Genomic DNA, 13,883 nt, shown 5'->3' with positions numbered 1-13,883 from the left:
CAAGGCTAGCACTCTACCACTTGAACCACAGCACCACTTCTGGCTTTCTAAGTGGTTTAATGGAGATAAGAGTCTCACCGTCTTTCCTGCCCGGGCTGGCTTTCAACTGAGATCCTCAGCTCTCAGTCTCCTGAGTAGCTAGGATTACAGGTGTGAGCCACTGGCACCCAGCCCGAGTCCAGCCTTAAGTCTGCCACATTCCCTCTTCCTGTTCTATAACATATCTCAGTTTGGGCTGGGAAGTTGGCTCAGTGGTAGAGCGCTTGCCTTGCATGCATGAGGCCCTGGGTTCAATTCCTCAGCGCCACATAAGCAGAAAAAAAAAGAAGCCAGAAGTGGCGCTGTGGCTCAAGTGGTAGAGCACTAGCCTTGAGCTGAAGAGCTGAGGGACAGTGCCCAGGCCCAGAGTTCAGGCCCCACGACCGCAACAACAACAAAAAAAAGATACCTCAGTTTCCCTCTAACAGCCAGTTCCTCTGTCTGGGTAGCTCTGCCAAAGCTTTTATACTCTGTAAATCAGTACAATACTATTACTAACCTATTGATCCATTATTGCCTTATTAGAATCAAGCTTAGGGGAAAGCATTTCTGTTCTTCGGAGAATAGTGCTAAGTTACTTCTTAACAGCCCAGTCTCTCCTTTATCAGACTGCTAAGAGAATAACAAAAAAGTAGAATTTAACTGAACAAAAGTAGAATTTAACTGAACAAAGGCTCTGCAGGATATCCATTAGAAGAAAGGATGAGCTATTTTGTATGAACTTGAGGGGGGTTTTTTTGTATGTGTGTGACCCTAAATACCACCTGCTGTTTGAGTTCCATGACAATAATACAGGAATTCCTTAAAATTAAAACTTTGTAGTTTAGCAACTCATTCGGTGGCCTCAAAAGGTAAGAGACAAGTGATAATGTCACCCAAAACAAAGTGTGACATTACATTACATATGCATTACTTATAGGTAGTCATGAAGCCCTTTACACTATAAGCACTTCTAACAAGCTAGATGGTCTAGTTTGTAACCACATGAGGCAGGAAACTATAATTCTAGAAAAAGCAGAATGAAGGTGGTAAGAAGTGACAAATACCTCATGTCAGAAGGAGTCATTTAGATGTCTATTGTGTTGTTGTTGCTATAAGTAATTGCAGCTTAGTAATTTACAATACATTTAGCATCTTGAAACACTGTAGGGGAAAAGTCAAACAGCTCTCACTGTACTAAAACCAAGTCAATGAACTTGTTTATTTTTTCTAGAGGTGCCTTCAGCTTCCCAGCTTCTAGATGTGCAACGCACATTTTCCAGCTTCGGTACCACTGCTGCTTTTGTTGGCTGGTGGCCTCCACCTTCAAAGCCCCACCTCAGCAAATCAAGTTCTCCTACTTCATCATGCTGGCATCTTGTTTTGCCCTTCTTAACCTTTGTGGGCCCTGTAATTAATTAGGTCCAGAATAATCCAAGAAGATCATGCTAGTTAAAGTGACCTATTTCCATCTTCAATCTTGATTGCTCTTTGCTATGGGACAACAAACTTCTAAGTTCTGTTGCTTAGTGCATGGACACTTAAACATCTTCGGACAGACCATGACTGCCCACCATGGAAGTAAACAGAAAATGAAACCGTGGGAACTGAAGTAGTCATCAAGCCATTTTGAATAGAGGCAAGTAGTTGTCTCCATAGTAACAAGCCCAGGTGAAAGAAGATAGAGCTGAAGTAATTTACATCACATTCTTCAGGCCAGGAGTGATGGATAATCAAGATCAAGATTTACTAGGATTAACATTCCTATGATCACAGGTTGAAAAGTTCATAATTTTAGCACTAGGAACCAGGGGGTTTAGACCTATAACCTTAGCTACACGGGAGGCTGAGAGCTGGAGGATCATGTTTCAAACCCAGCTCTAGCAGAAGAATCCACTAGACTCCATCTTTAAATAATCAGCAAAAAGCCAGACTAGAAGCATGACTCAAGTAGTATAGTACCAGACAAGCAAACAAAAAGCCCCCAGTTCAAACCCTAGTACTGTCAAAAAAAAAAAAAAGGTATTTTAGGAAGGCTTTTCTAGGAATACAGTTACATTAAGGCGGTTATGATAGTACACAGATGTAATCCCAACACTCAGAAAGCCGAGGCAAGATGTCAAATTCAGTACCAGCCTGGGCTAAATACTGAGACTCTATCTCCTAAACAATACAAACAGGGCTGGGAAGGTGGCTCAGTAGTAGAGACTTGCCTTGCATGCATGAGGCCCTGGGTTTGATTCCTCAGCACCACATAAGCAGAAAAAAAAGCTGGAAGTGGCGCTGTGGCTCAAGTGGTAGAGTGCTAGCCTTGAGGTGAAGAGCTGAGGGACAGCACCCAGGCCCAGAATTCAGGCCCCACAACTGGCAAAAAAAAAAACAATACAAACAAAATAGAAATTGATTACCTTTTGTTTTGAAACAAATTTCAAAATAGAAATGTATTACATTTTGTTTTCACAAAATAAACTTTTTACAGTGGGTAATTTCACTTATCTAGAGAATTATACAAGTTGCCTCACTTCCTGGGAATGCTAGACTTATATAACTGAATGGTTATCATTCTTATTAATATAACATTCACTTTAACTTAGTTGTAGAGTTGAATGAGAATCTTTAAATACAGACACTTAATTTGATGCTAAAATTTTAGAAATATGTAATTTCCTTTAAAAGTCACCTAGAAACAATGCTTTTTCTTCTCTAGAAAAACAATTTTAAGTAAGTTTTTTATTGTGAAAATACTGTACAGGGGGGTTACAATTACATGAGCAAGGTAATGAGTACATTTCTTATCAAGCATTGTTGCCTCCTTTGTTTTTCCCCTACCCTCCCATCTCCACAACTATACTTCCCCCTCCCCTGCACCTAAATTGTAAAGTTCGTTAGAAAAACAATTTTTTAATGGTAAGGGAAATAATCTTTGACTTTATTATGTGCACAGATGCTATTAAAATTTGAACATGAGAAATTTAAAAATTGTATAAAATACACAAAAATCACAATTTGAATTTGGTAGATATATATATATACATATACACATATATGTTTCATAAGCAGGATGGTTCTTTACAAAATGTCTATATTGTTGAAATGCTGAAATAGAGAACAGTCATTTTAGGAATAAATAGTCCACAGAAAGAAATGCAAATCTTTCTTGAGTAATAACTGTAAGTAAGCCACAGGTTATACACACAGTACCCCAGTACTCTACTACTTTGCTGCAATACCACAGTACTGTGATTCTAACAAGTTCTAACAAGCTGCAGACACACTGACTCCCTGCCTGAAGCCTTTGCCTTGAAAATGAATGACGACAGAAAAGAAAACGATCCAACTTAGAGACAGTTCCTTACAAAAGCAAAACACAGGGCTTCAATCAAGCAGAAAACCAAACGCAGTCTCGTCACCTAGGTTATCTTTAGACCTGAACCCTTGCAGGTGTATGCTTAATTCTTCACAGGCTCAGTTCACTCCCACAGAATGCCACAGTTCACTCCACCGCTTACCATCTTGTGTACGGTCTTTCAAAGGTTAATAATACCAAATCCCAAACAACAGCATAGCTGAACTCTGAAGGGTAGAAAATCTACCAAGCATTTATATCCATATCACCCTACCCTCTTCTTATGCCTGTATCCACAGTTCATTTTCATCCATCTCTGTAGGTGATGCACTTTGCATGGAAAAAGACGAATAACTCCCATCTTCAGGTATGGGATTCTGTGTTGGCCAGTTGTTTTCTTGCAAGAGTGGTCTTGGAGACAAAATAAACTGAGTCTCAAAATAGTCTACAGACTCTCCATCTTCCTTCTCCAGTAGGAACTGATACTCACCAAATCGGACCATGCACCTGTACGGTAGATCTATCTTATTGAGGTAGCCTAGTTCCTGGCTGTCCACCATCAGGCTGGTCCGCCTACTCATATTTTTTATTTCAAAAGAGAGGATTGAGCTGTTGAATTGTTTAAATACCTGCAAAGAGAACTGGACTCGGGAAACCTGTCTGTCCAGAAAAGTATACTGACAGATACTGGAATTTCGTCCAACCTTCACCACTTGGCTAGAGGGGAGTTTCTCTCTGTTGTAAAACTTTATTGATTTAAATATTCCACCATTCTGGCCAGGATGGTAAACAGTCATCCGGAGACAAGTTAATGTCTCTTCTGTGTCAGCATCTTCAAAATTAGACATGATGAGCTCAGCCTGCAACAATGAAATCACCAAATTAGCTAAAAACCCATACTGCATGTGTGGAGAACTTTTTTCTTTTTCCTTTTTTTTTTTGTCAGTCGTAGGGCTTGAACTCTGGGCCTGGATGCTGTCCCTCAGCTCTTCAGCTCAAGATGACCTCTCTACCACTTGAACTACAGCATCACTTCTGGTTTCTGGTGGCTAAGAAAAGAGTCCATGAGTTAAGAGTCTCGTGGATTTTCCTACCGAGGCTGGCTTTGAAACCATGATCCTCAGATCTCAGTCTCCTGAGTAGCTAGGATTTCAGGCATAAGCCACCAGCATCAGGCTTTTATTTTTCTTTTTGTGTTAGTACTAGGGCTTGAACTCAGGGCCTCTGCACTGTCCCTTACCTTTTTCACTCAAGGCTGGTGCTATGCTCCTTGAGCCACTTATACCCTTTTGCTGGTTAATTGGAGATAAGAAGAAAATATCTCTTGTTTGCCAGGGCTGGCTTCAAACCTGGATCCTAAGATTTCATTCCCCTGAATAACGAGGATTACAGGAAACACAGGCCCCCTGCAGTATGTGAAATTTATTCTAATCTCTTTTCCTATCCATTTATATTTCCATTTCTGGTTTAACTATATGACCATACACATAATCTTAACAATGACAAGGAATGATTATTAACAGTAAAAGCATGTAAGGGTAGCATCAAACAGCCTGTTCTTTCTCATTTAAACAGAATGATCTGAGCTCAAACAAAATATGGTCATTGTACTTTAAAAAGGAAGTCAGCAAAATAAATAATTTCTGGTTGGAATCCTCTCAGAAGATATATGTGGAAAGAAAATATTGATTATTGTTTCACAACAAGATTATTATTATAAATAGTGAAACATGGTTCAAAAGGAAATTCAAATGTCATAAACAAATAGATTTATTGCAACTCTTATCCTTACATCCTAACCTCAGTTTCTAGTAAGTAAATGAATCAAAAGAGTAAATGCTTCAAATAGTTAATGTATTCCATAGTTAAAAAATTTATCTTTAAGTGAAAAAGGCTGAGTTCAAGTCCCAATATTGGTGTGCTTACGTGCATGCATGCATGGGTGTGCACATGTGCATACACACACACACACACACACACACACACACACGCACAAACTTCAAAATTCAAGCATTATTTTTTTAAAAATCTAATAAGGTAGTTCTAAACATCACAGTGTACATTAGTGCTGCAATTATTTTTTATGATCAATGATTCCTAGTGACTGGCTGAAGAAACGACCCTGAACCACAAGTATCATCATCCAACTGCTGCTAACCACATCCTTAGAGGCCTCAGTCCTGAGGCCCCACGCTTTACCACCTGTCCCCTTGCTAATCACTGGAATATGTATACTAGTGCAACAAGAAAAGTTATTTTGACATAAAACTGCCACTTACTAACTATATATGTTTTTTCAAAATTCAAACAGTAAAAAAGACCTAAAATGTCTCATTCTCCACTCTTAATTCTTTTGTCTTCCTTCCTTACCTTCACCTCCCAAGTGTTGGGATTATATCTATGAAAACCACACCCAGATTAAAAAGTTGCTTGTGATCTTATAGTGACTTTCTCCAAACTTGTGTTGACACACATGTACACTTACTTCTCCACAGGGAGACACAGGCAAGCGATTCCAGCAGTGGTGGAGTGGGCTGAGGTGTTGACCCAAAACCCTGTGATGATCCCCCCCTTGGTCTGATCATATTGTAGACCACTTCAGAAAAGCTAGCTTGTCTCCATGAGGACCTTAGTATGGCTCAGAAGGAAACTGCTGCTGGACCAGCTACAGACTGGTCTTGCTTTGGATATCTGGATCCTCTTTTTAGACTATCTGATAAGTAAAGTTAAATTCATTGTGGAAACAAAGAAGTAGTTCTCAACTGAAAACATGCATGCATTATCATATCAGATGTTTTGTTGATCTGAGATCTCTCTTGCATTTTGCCCTGGCTGACCTTAAACCAAAAACCTCTTGATCCATCCTATCCATCAAAGTAGCTCAGATTACAAATTCTGATTCCTTGAAGATGGAATTGATTCATCATTCTGAGCCCTCCACGAACCTCCAGTGGATGGCCCTCTGCACTAGTCAGGGGAACATTTATTGAGTGGAAAGGGACAATACTACTTTACACTCACAACTCACTGGTGCTGACATTATCTCTATTATAAAGAGAGGAAATTAAAGAGTAATCAAAGGCGTCTTAAAAGATACATAGTGCTGGGTGCTGGTGGCTCACACCTGTAAGCCTAGCTTCTCAGGCGGCTAAGATCTGAGAACCATGACTCAAAGCCAGCTTGGGCAGAAAAATCCATGTGATTCTTATCTCCAATGAACCAGCAAAAAAAAACCAAACTAGAAGTGGAGCTGTGGCTCCACCAAAGCTCAAGGGCAATACCCAGGCCCTGAATTCAAATCCCAGGGCCCTTCTTCCCTCCCTCCCCCCCCTCTCTCTCTCTCTCACACACACACACACACACACACACACACACACACACACACGATGCAGAGTTGATGAGGATGAAGACTAACCAATTAATATAGCGCCAGAGTTCATGTCGATGTTTCCTTAAATAAATGCCAACAGATATATAAATGCTAAGATTAAGAAATATTTGCAACTCGCATGTTGCTGTTCTGACACACAGGAACCATAGAAAACTACGGAGACACCCATGGCTCAGCTGTCACTACTTGTGATACCGTTTTTCCTTGAGCTCCGCCCGAAGCATCATAGAGGTTCTACGCAGAGGATTACATTCTAGAGTCAGATTGTTCACAAAGTTCACTTTGTTCTATATCTAAGAACGAGAGCCATGGCGCACGCCACAGCACGATTCTAGCGTTTTTGAAGCTGCTCATTTTGAACTGTTTTGGTAGCTAAGGATATTTCTAGTAAGATACGGATTGGAGTTTAATCTAAAGACTAGGACTTGAAAAGAACAAGGCCCTAATCCCCCAAAGTGGGGAGGGGCTGAGGCCAATGGCGCCCAAAGGGCAGAGAGAAGAAAGTCAAGCAGCCACCACCAGCCAGCCATCTGAGAGGGCAACTTCTGGTGACAGACTCGAAGCGAACTGGTGCAAGGCTTCTTTGGTGCCCAGCCATGGCAAGTACTTGAGAATGGGGTGCCCCCTAGAGAAGGAAAGGACCCCCAGGCCATCATCTGCGGGGGCTCCTATTTTGGCCACAGACAACAGCAATCTGTGTACACCCCATTGGGTTACGGATGGAATAGGTCAGACTGTAGGAGAAGTCAGAACAAACAAGCAAACCCCCTTTGAGGAGGAGCTTAATCTCCATAGACCCCTCTGGATGACCAAAAGTAACGATATGCCAATGCCAACTACTGTGGACCCCCAGTCCTCACCCGGGGCTCCTATCTCTGACACAAAGGATTATCTGTGCAGACCACTCTTTATGACCAATAATGGCGATTTTCCAACCACCCCGTGCCCGCCAGCCTTTGACAATACGGTCCTCAGAAAGGCAGCTTCGGGTGTTCTCATGTCTTCTTTGAAGAAGCGGGATGTGCACAAAGCCCTTGTAATGACTAACCTCCGCCTTCGGAACTTAAAACATGAAATCCTGCAGGGCCAAGCCGTTGCATCCCAGGGGACTGAGTGTAAATCATCCATAGAGGGCATTAAGCCCCTCAGAACCCCACAGAACAAGAAAGAGCATGCTACCGTGGGCTTCAAAAGAGATGTCCAAACGCCTGAATTCTCATCTTCAGCAGTGAATATCTCAACTGATGACCCGACTGCTGGATTCCAGCCCTCCAGTGCCAAATCTAGTCTGTCCGTACCAGCTCTTGACAGCCCCGCTTTGACCATCAAGCGCATCGTAAACACCTTTAGTGGCCACATAATCGAGGGCCGACTCACTGATAACCTGGCTGCCAGGAAATGCTCATCAGCCAATGGGATTAAGCCAGGCAAGAGCAAGGTGGCATTGAAGACGGACAAGACTGTGCAATGTGACTTGCGAACACTGACAGCAAAGAAAACGAACCTCTTCCGGGCCTCCTCAAACACCAAGGAGAAGCATAAAAAAAAGAGCTGTCCATTCATGGACAACTATGATGAATTCAAAGCGAGATATCATTCTACAAACAAAGAAGTAAAACAGCGAAGCAAGTCCTCGAATGCACAACTCCTGGGGGAACAAGGTTGTAAACTTTTAAACTGTCTATTGACCAAAAAGACGGTGAATTCTAAAAGAGTTTTGGGCACCATGGTTAGAAACACTACAAAGGTTGGTGCCTCCACAGTTGACACTCCACTCGGCAGGTCCCGCTCAAAGCTCACGAAGAGAGTCAGGTTTGACCTGAGCTCCCCAAGAACAGAAGCCCCAACCACTAAACACCTGGTGGTTAGGGAAGCAGGCAACAAGCTTAAATGGTGCGAGGCTGCCTGTCCCACCGATATTGTCCTCAAAACCTCAAACCTCCAAAAAGTAAGGGGAGGAGCCACAAGATCCCAGGCTGCCAAATCTACTTTGGTAGTGGAAGATTTAAACACAGATGGAACCACCTTGCTCAGCAAGAACATGCAAGAAACTAAGAGCCCCCAATTAACTGAGGCCATCACATCTGTTGACATCCAGGCTGCTGGAACTCATTCAGCGGGGGTCACCGACCAAACTGAGGCCACGGAGAGCATGAAGATCACGGATCAAACAATTTGCCTCCCGAACATAGCAAGCCAACCAGCTGAACTCCTACCTGCTCGGGCTAAGCTTGCCAGGCCGTTAATACTCACCAAAAACATCTTTCTCACCATCCACCCTCTGCGCCAAACCAATGGACTTTTGACTGACAAGGAGAATCTGAAAACCAAAGAAACTAAACTGCACAAGGATGACTTGACCACAAAAGCAGTGCAGCAAACCCTGCGCCTTGGACGAGTTATACTCTTACCAGCCAGGGTTAACCCAGCAGAATTGAAAGAGCAAAGGGCTGCTCTGGACAGCAATGAGACCATCTGTGATCTTGGAATCATAGGCACCAATCTCAGTCTTGCTAATCCGCAAGTAGAAAAACTGCAAGAATTTACTAAACGTGGATGCAGCCGAGGTAAATGTCCAGCGTCTCACAGCGGTACACAGGCTGTAGCACATTGCTTTGAGTGACACACAGCATTCATGCGAGTGCATGGAGTGGAAGGCCATACTTTCTGAGTGCTCCACAGGCCATACACAATTACCAACTCTTAGAGAGGAAAACAAAAGCTCCAAACAACAGAAATTGCCCAAATTAAAAGATAACTTGGAAGATAAGGAGAAGCATCAAGAAAAATAGCTATTCAAGAAAAAAAAAACCCAATCTGTTATGAACAGTTGCAATTAAACAGGAAGCAGCTACATGAAGAAACTTTGTAAAGGACCCTAAAAACAGCCCTTCTGGAACATTCCGTCGTAAATGCCCAACAGTGAAGATGACCAGTCATTTGTGGGACTTAGTACCCTAGCCAGGGAATATAACCCAATGTTTCAGCCATGATCCTGAAGGTGAAAATACGATCCATTTTATGTGTTCCAGAAATTATAAGTGATCAAAAACTTAAATATAAACTGCCACTTTATTTATGTACAAACATGTGTATCAAAAATTAGGCTAGAAACAATCCTTCAATGTGACCTTGGATCCAGCATTAAAATTTTTAATGAACTATCTAGTTGTTTTTTTATTTTAACAATTTCAAGAAATTGCAAAACATGCCTACCTAAAAAATACTTTTTAAGAAAATTACCAAATTTTCACCAAATTACTTGATTAAAAAAAAGTGTCTAGTATTTACTGAAGAATGTAATTTACATTCTTTGGAAATGTGTGCTATTGCTTAAAATATACTAATAAAAGAATTAAAAATACTGAAACAGAAATCGTCTGGACTTTTGTATTGTTCCATTAATAATACATATGGGCAGCCGGGTGCCCATGGCTCATGCCTTAATGCTAGCTACTCAGGAGACCAGTACTAATTAGGGGTTTACTGCTCAATAATCTTCAATGAGGTCACTTCTGTGTGCCATCTTTACTAAATACTGTCATTAAGACTATGCTAGGTAAAGAAAACAACAAAAAAGAGTTGGGGATTTAGCTCAGAGGAAGAGCACTTGCCTGGCTCAAAGTGCTAGGCCTTGAGCTCAGTCCTCAGCTCTGAAACAAAACAAAGAAAAAAACAACATTCCCTTTCTATGCTTGCTGAGATTTACCCTGGAAATACCACCTTTTTTCTATTTTGCAAACTTATGCTGTAAGCCTTTGGAAAGAGAACGGATGGTCCATCCCTTTAGACCTGTTGCTCTAGCAACATGAGTGTCAACAAGAACAAAAACCCAAGTGATGTGAGCAGAAAGGATACAGAAAAAGCCACTATTTCATTTCACTTTTCCTTTTTTCCCGTCATAACTTCAGTCTGGGTCCAAAAAGGAAGGGTCAAAGACAGATACATAGAAGATATATAAGTTGAACAAGAAAGTCTAGTCTTTCTTGAGATTTGGGGGGAGATTTGTTACTGCGCTCTAAAGTAATCTGACCTGACAAATGCATTCCTCTGTTTTAGGAAGGTATGAAAGACAGCAGACTAACCTAAGAGCTATTTGCTATCAGGTGTTTCTCAGCCTTATGACTTGTTTGTCCGTGGTTCACAGCTGTAATCCTATGTGCTCAGTAGGCTGAGATCTGAGGACCATGGCAGCAAAATCCATGAGCCTTTCCAATTAACTACTACAAAACAACAACAAAAACCCACAAAGTAACACTAGTAGAAACTAACCAAATAACTAAAAGGACCAAAATAAATCATTACATTTAAGATTGAGATTGATGGATGCTTTATAAAGTATATAGGTACTCCAATTAGTCTTAAATTGCCAATAACCATGAGCTTATACAGTGGTACTGGACATTGCGTATGGAAAACAAACACACCACACACACACACACACACACACACACACACACACACACACAAAACGAGACCAGGAGCAGAAAGAAGAGCCCATCTTCACTGTTCACCCTGCACCTTTGGAACTGTATGCTATGTGCATTCAAATCTCTTTAAATGTTTTACCCATTTTCTTTACAAGAAACATCAGGTATAGGTCTGTGTGTATGTAGGCCTGTGTGTGTGATTAAAATGGAGTTGGAAACTAGCAAAGTATCAGAACATAGCAAAGCTTGATATCTGGCATCCCCAAGTTGTAAAACAACTGTTTAACAACTGATTTGACAAACAGTTGTTGGATCTGTCGACAAACAGATCCGCATTAACAAAGGAACTACAATAAACAGACAACAAATATAGAATTGAAAACAAGCCACATTCTCAGCCTTGTCAGGGAAAGCAGAAGGGGTCCGTTCACTCCTGATGTATGGAGAGGGGGCCACCTCTTCAGTGTACAATCCTGGGGTTTACACACTCACCTGGGAGTCACAGAGCTGCACACCGGTTAGATTCTGATTCTAGAAAATGCTTCTGGCCACTCTCTAGGGAAAGAAGAGTGAATACATGTAAGGTGTGGACACAGAGTGCTCAGCAAAACACCCTTGCCATTGCCCATGCCCATTGCAGGGCCTACCGATCTCCACCCCTGTGGTCCTGCAAAACTGAAGAAATGTACTACTCTACACTGCTGATGCCTGTTTGGCCTTCAAATGGAAAAAAATCCAATTTTATACCAAGATATGTTTGCTAAAAGGAGCCAGATGTCCGAGCAGTTTAACCGAACATTTGGCATCCTTGAGTGCCCATGCATGCCAACAAGTTTTCTCATGCTCGGAGAGTTTTTTTTTTTCTCCTGGTGCTCTACCTCTTGAGCGATGCCTCCAGCCTCACCTTTTCTGGCTATTTTGGAGACTTTTATGCCCTGGCTTACCCTAGGGCCCTAAAGAGGTCTCAGCCTCCTGAGTCACTTGGATTACAGGTGTGAACCATGGGTCCCTGCAAGAGTTGTCTTTTACTTCTTTTGGAAACAGTTGACTGTAATAATGATGTGTTATAATCGATGGTGTGTTAGGAAAGGTTCCCTGGGAGTTCTGGCCCCAGTTCTTCACCTTCAGGAGAGAGTATATGATTGCTGTAAGTTTGTGAAAGGCTTTTCTCCCCAACAAACACTCACCACTGAACCAGGCAGTAGCTCATACCAGTAATCCTAACAACTCAGGAGGAGGCGGAGATCTGAGGATTGAGGTTCCAAACCAGCCTGGGCAGAATATCCATGAGATTCTTCATCTCCAATGAACGAGCAAAAAGCCAGAAGTAGAGCTATGACTCAAATGGTGGAGTGACAGACAGCCTGGAGGGAAATAACTAAGTAAGTTCTGGAGCCCAGGCCCTTAAATTCAATACCCAGTACACACATATTCTCTGTCTCTCTGTCTCTGTCTCTCTGTGTCTCTGTCTCTCTGTGTCTCTGTCTCTCTGTCTCTCTCTCTCTGTCTCTCTCTCTGTCTCTCTCTCTCTCTCACACACACACACCAAATAAGAGCATTAAGTTGATAGGAGAGAAAGAGAAAATTGACCAACACAGCAAAAGTTAGCCTCCCACCCAAGCTCATCACCCTACGGCAGGGCATTGAAGATTCTGGCAAACCCCGCGGTCAGTCAGCGCATCTCAGATCACAGGTCTTTAAAAAAGGGTAGGGGGGGAGAGGTGCATGTGGGGTGACCAAACCTCAAACCCCGGGGCTGGGGGTGGGTGGGAGAAGAGACCCTCAAGCGGGCGATTGGCCGATCCCCAATCGGAAGCTCACCACCCCACTTTTCTAAGACCCAAGTCTCCAAGGCTGCCGCAGGAAGTTCTGGTCCAGAACCAGAGACTTGGCCCTCGGCAGAGCCCAGTCTGGACAGGAGAAAAAGGAAAGAAAGAAAGAATAGCAACAACAAAAATCCTGTAGAACCCATGAAATCGCGTCGGGGCCTCGGGGTGCCCGGGAGGAGGAGTGGGGGAGGAAACGTCAGAGGCCACCCTGCAAAAACAGTACTCCCCCTCTCCCCCACACCCCGCCCCGGGTTCTGATTAGAAGAAAAAGAAAATGCTTGCAACACACAGGAAAAGTGCAAAGAAGACACGCCCCCGCCTCCCATCCGTTCTGGGGTGTTCCCCTCATTTTGTTCATGTATTTATTGACTTGTTTTTTAAGCTTTTTCTAGACGCATCCCTGGGCTAGGGTCGACCTAGCTATAGTGGGGTTTTTGGGGGGGGGCTATTTTTTCCTAGCTTTTCTTTAATATCTGCCCCCTGTCTGCCCTCCAGGAGGTGAAGCTGGCGACGTCTCCCCACCCCCGGTCCCCGGTCCCCCCCATTCCTGATCGAAGCTGTCCTATCTGGGGGACGCGCCTCGCCCCGCCTCGCCCCGGGACTGGGGCTCCGAGGGCTCACCTTGGGGTTGGCGGATCTGTGATCTTTCCCGGACAGCTTCGCTTTCAGGGCTCGGAGCAGGCAGATCCGCCGATCCGCAGACCCGGAGACGCGCGCGGGGTTCGGCGAAGGCGCAACGCTCTGCCCCGGTCTGTGCGCACTGGGGCGGGCTGCGCTCTGCCGGGTCTGTGCGCACTGGAGCGGGCTGCGCTCGGCCGGGTCTGTGCGCACGGTGGGCCGGGGCTGCGCTCTGCCGGGTCTGTGCGCAC

The 13,883-nt window shown here is 43.3% G+C and overlaps 1 protein-coding gene across 5 annotated transcripts; it reads right to left on the bottom strand.

The window, feature by feature from the left end:
* Window positions 1–2,864: 2,864 nt before the first annotated feature.
* On the bottom strand, window positions 2,865–13,877 carry Tifa (TRAF-interacting protein with forkhead-associated domain). Of its 5 annotated transcripts, none has more exons than XM_013023809.1 (3): window positions 13,636–13,877; window positions 11,678–11,740; window positions 2,865–4,224 (listed from the first exon to the last, which is right to left on the bottom strand). In XM_013023809.1, exon 3 carries the CDS (start codon window positions 4,210–4,212, stop codon window positions 3,646–3,648), a length of 567 nt encoding a protein of 188 aa, XP_012879263.1. In that variant the 5' UTR covers window positions 4,213–4,224; window positions 11,678–11,740; window positions 13,636–13,877; the 3' UTR covers window positions 2,865–3,645. The 5 variants fall into 5 exon arrangements, 4 of the variants coding, with proteins under 4 accessions (XP_012879263.1, XP_012879262.1, XP_012879264.1 ...); XM_013023808.1 differs by lacking the exon at window positions 13,636–13,877 and adding an exon at window positions 12,398–12,438; XM_013023810.1 differs by lacking the exon at window positions 11,678–11,740.
* Window positions 13,878–13,883: the final 6 nt, after the last annotated feature.

The sequence above is a fragment of the Dipodomys ordii genome, unplaced genomic scaffold (assembly GCF_000151885.1).
Source record: "Dipodomys ordii isolate 6190 unplaced genomic scaffold, Dord_2.0 Scaffold70, whole genome shotgun sequence".
NCBI classification, from domain to species: domain Eukaryota; kingdom Metazoa; phylum Chordata; class Mammalia; order Rodentia; family Heteromyidae; genus Dipodomys; species Dipodomys ordii.
The sequence above is the reverse complement of the archived record's forward strand: the minus strand, read 5'-3'. Positions and strand labels throughout refer to the sequence as shown.

What these genes read in the sequence shown, in the direction of transcription:
- Tifa (XM_013023807.1), bottom strand. Translation starts at nt 9,029, where the DNA reads ATGGTGAGAAAGATGTTTTTG. An exon ending in TGGTGAGAAAGATGTTTTTG is followed by an intron (nt 4,225 to 9,008) that starts GTGAGTATTAAC and finishes TCATTGTTGCAG; the next exon opens with GCTGAGCTCATCATGTCTAA.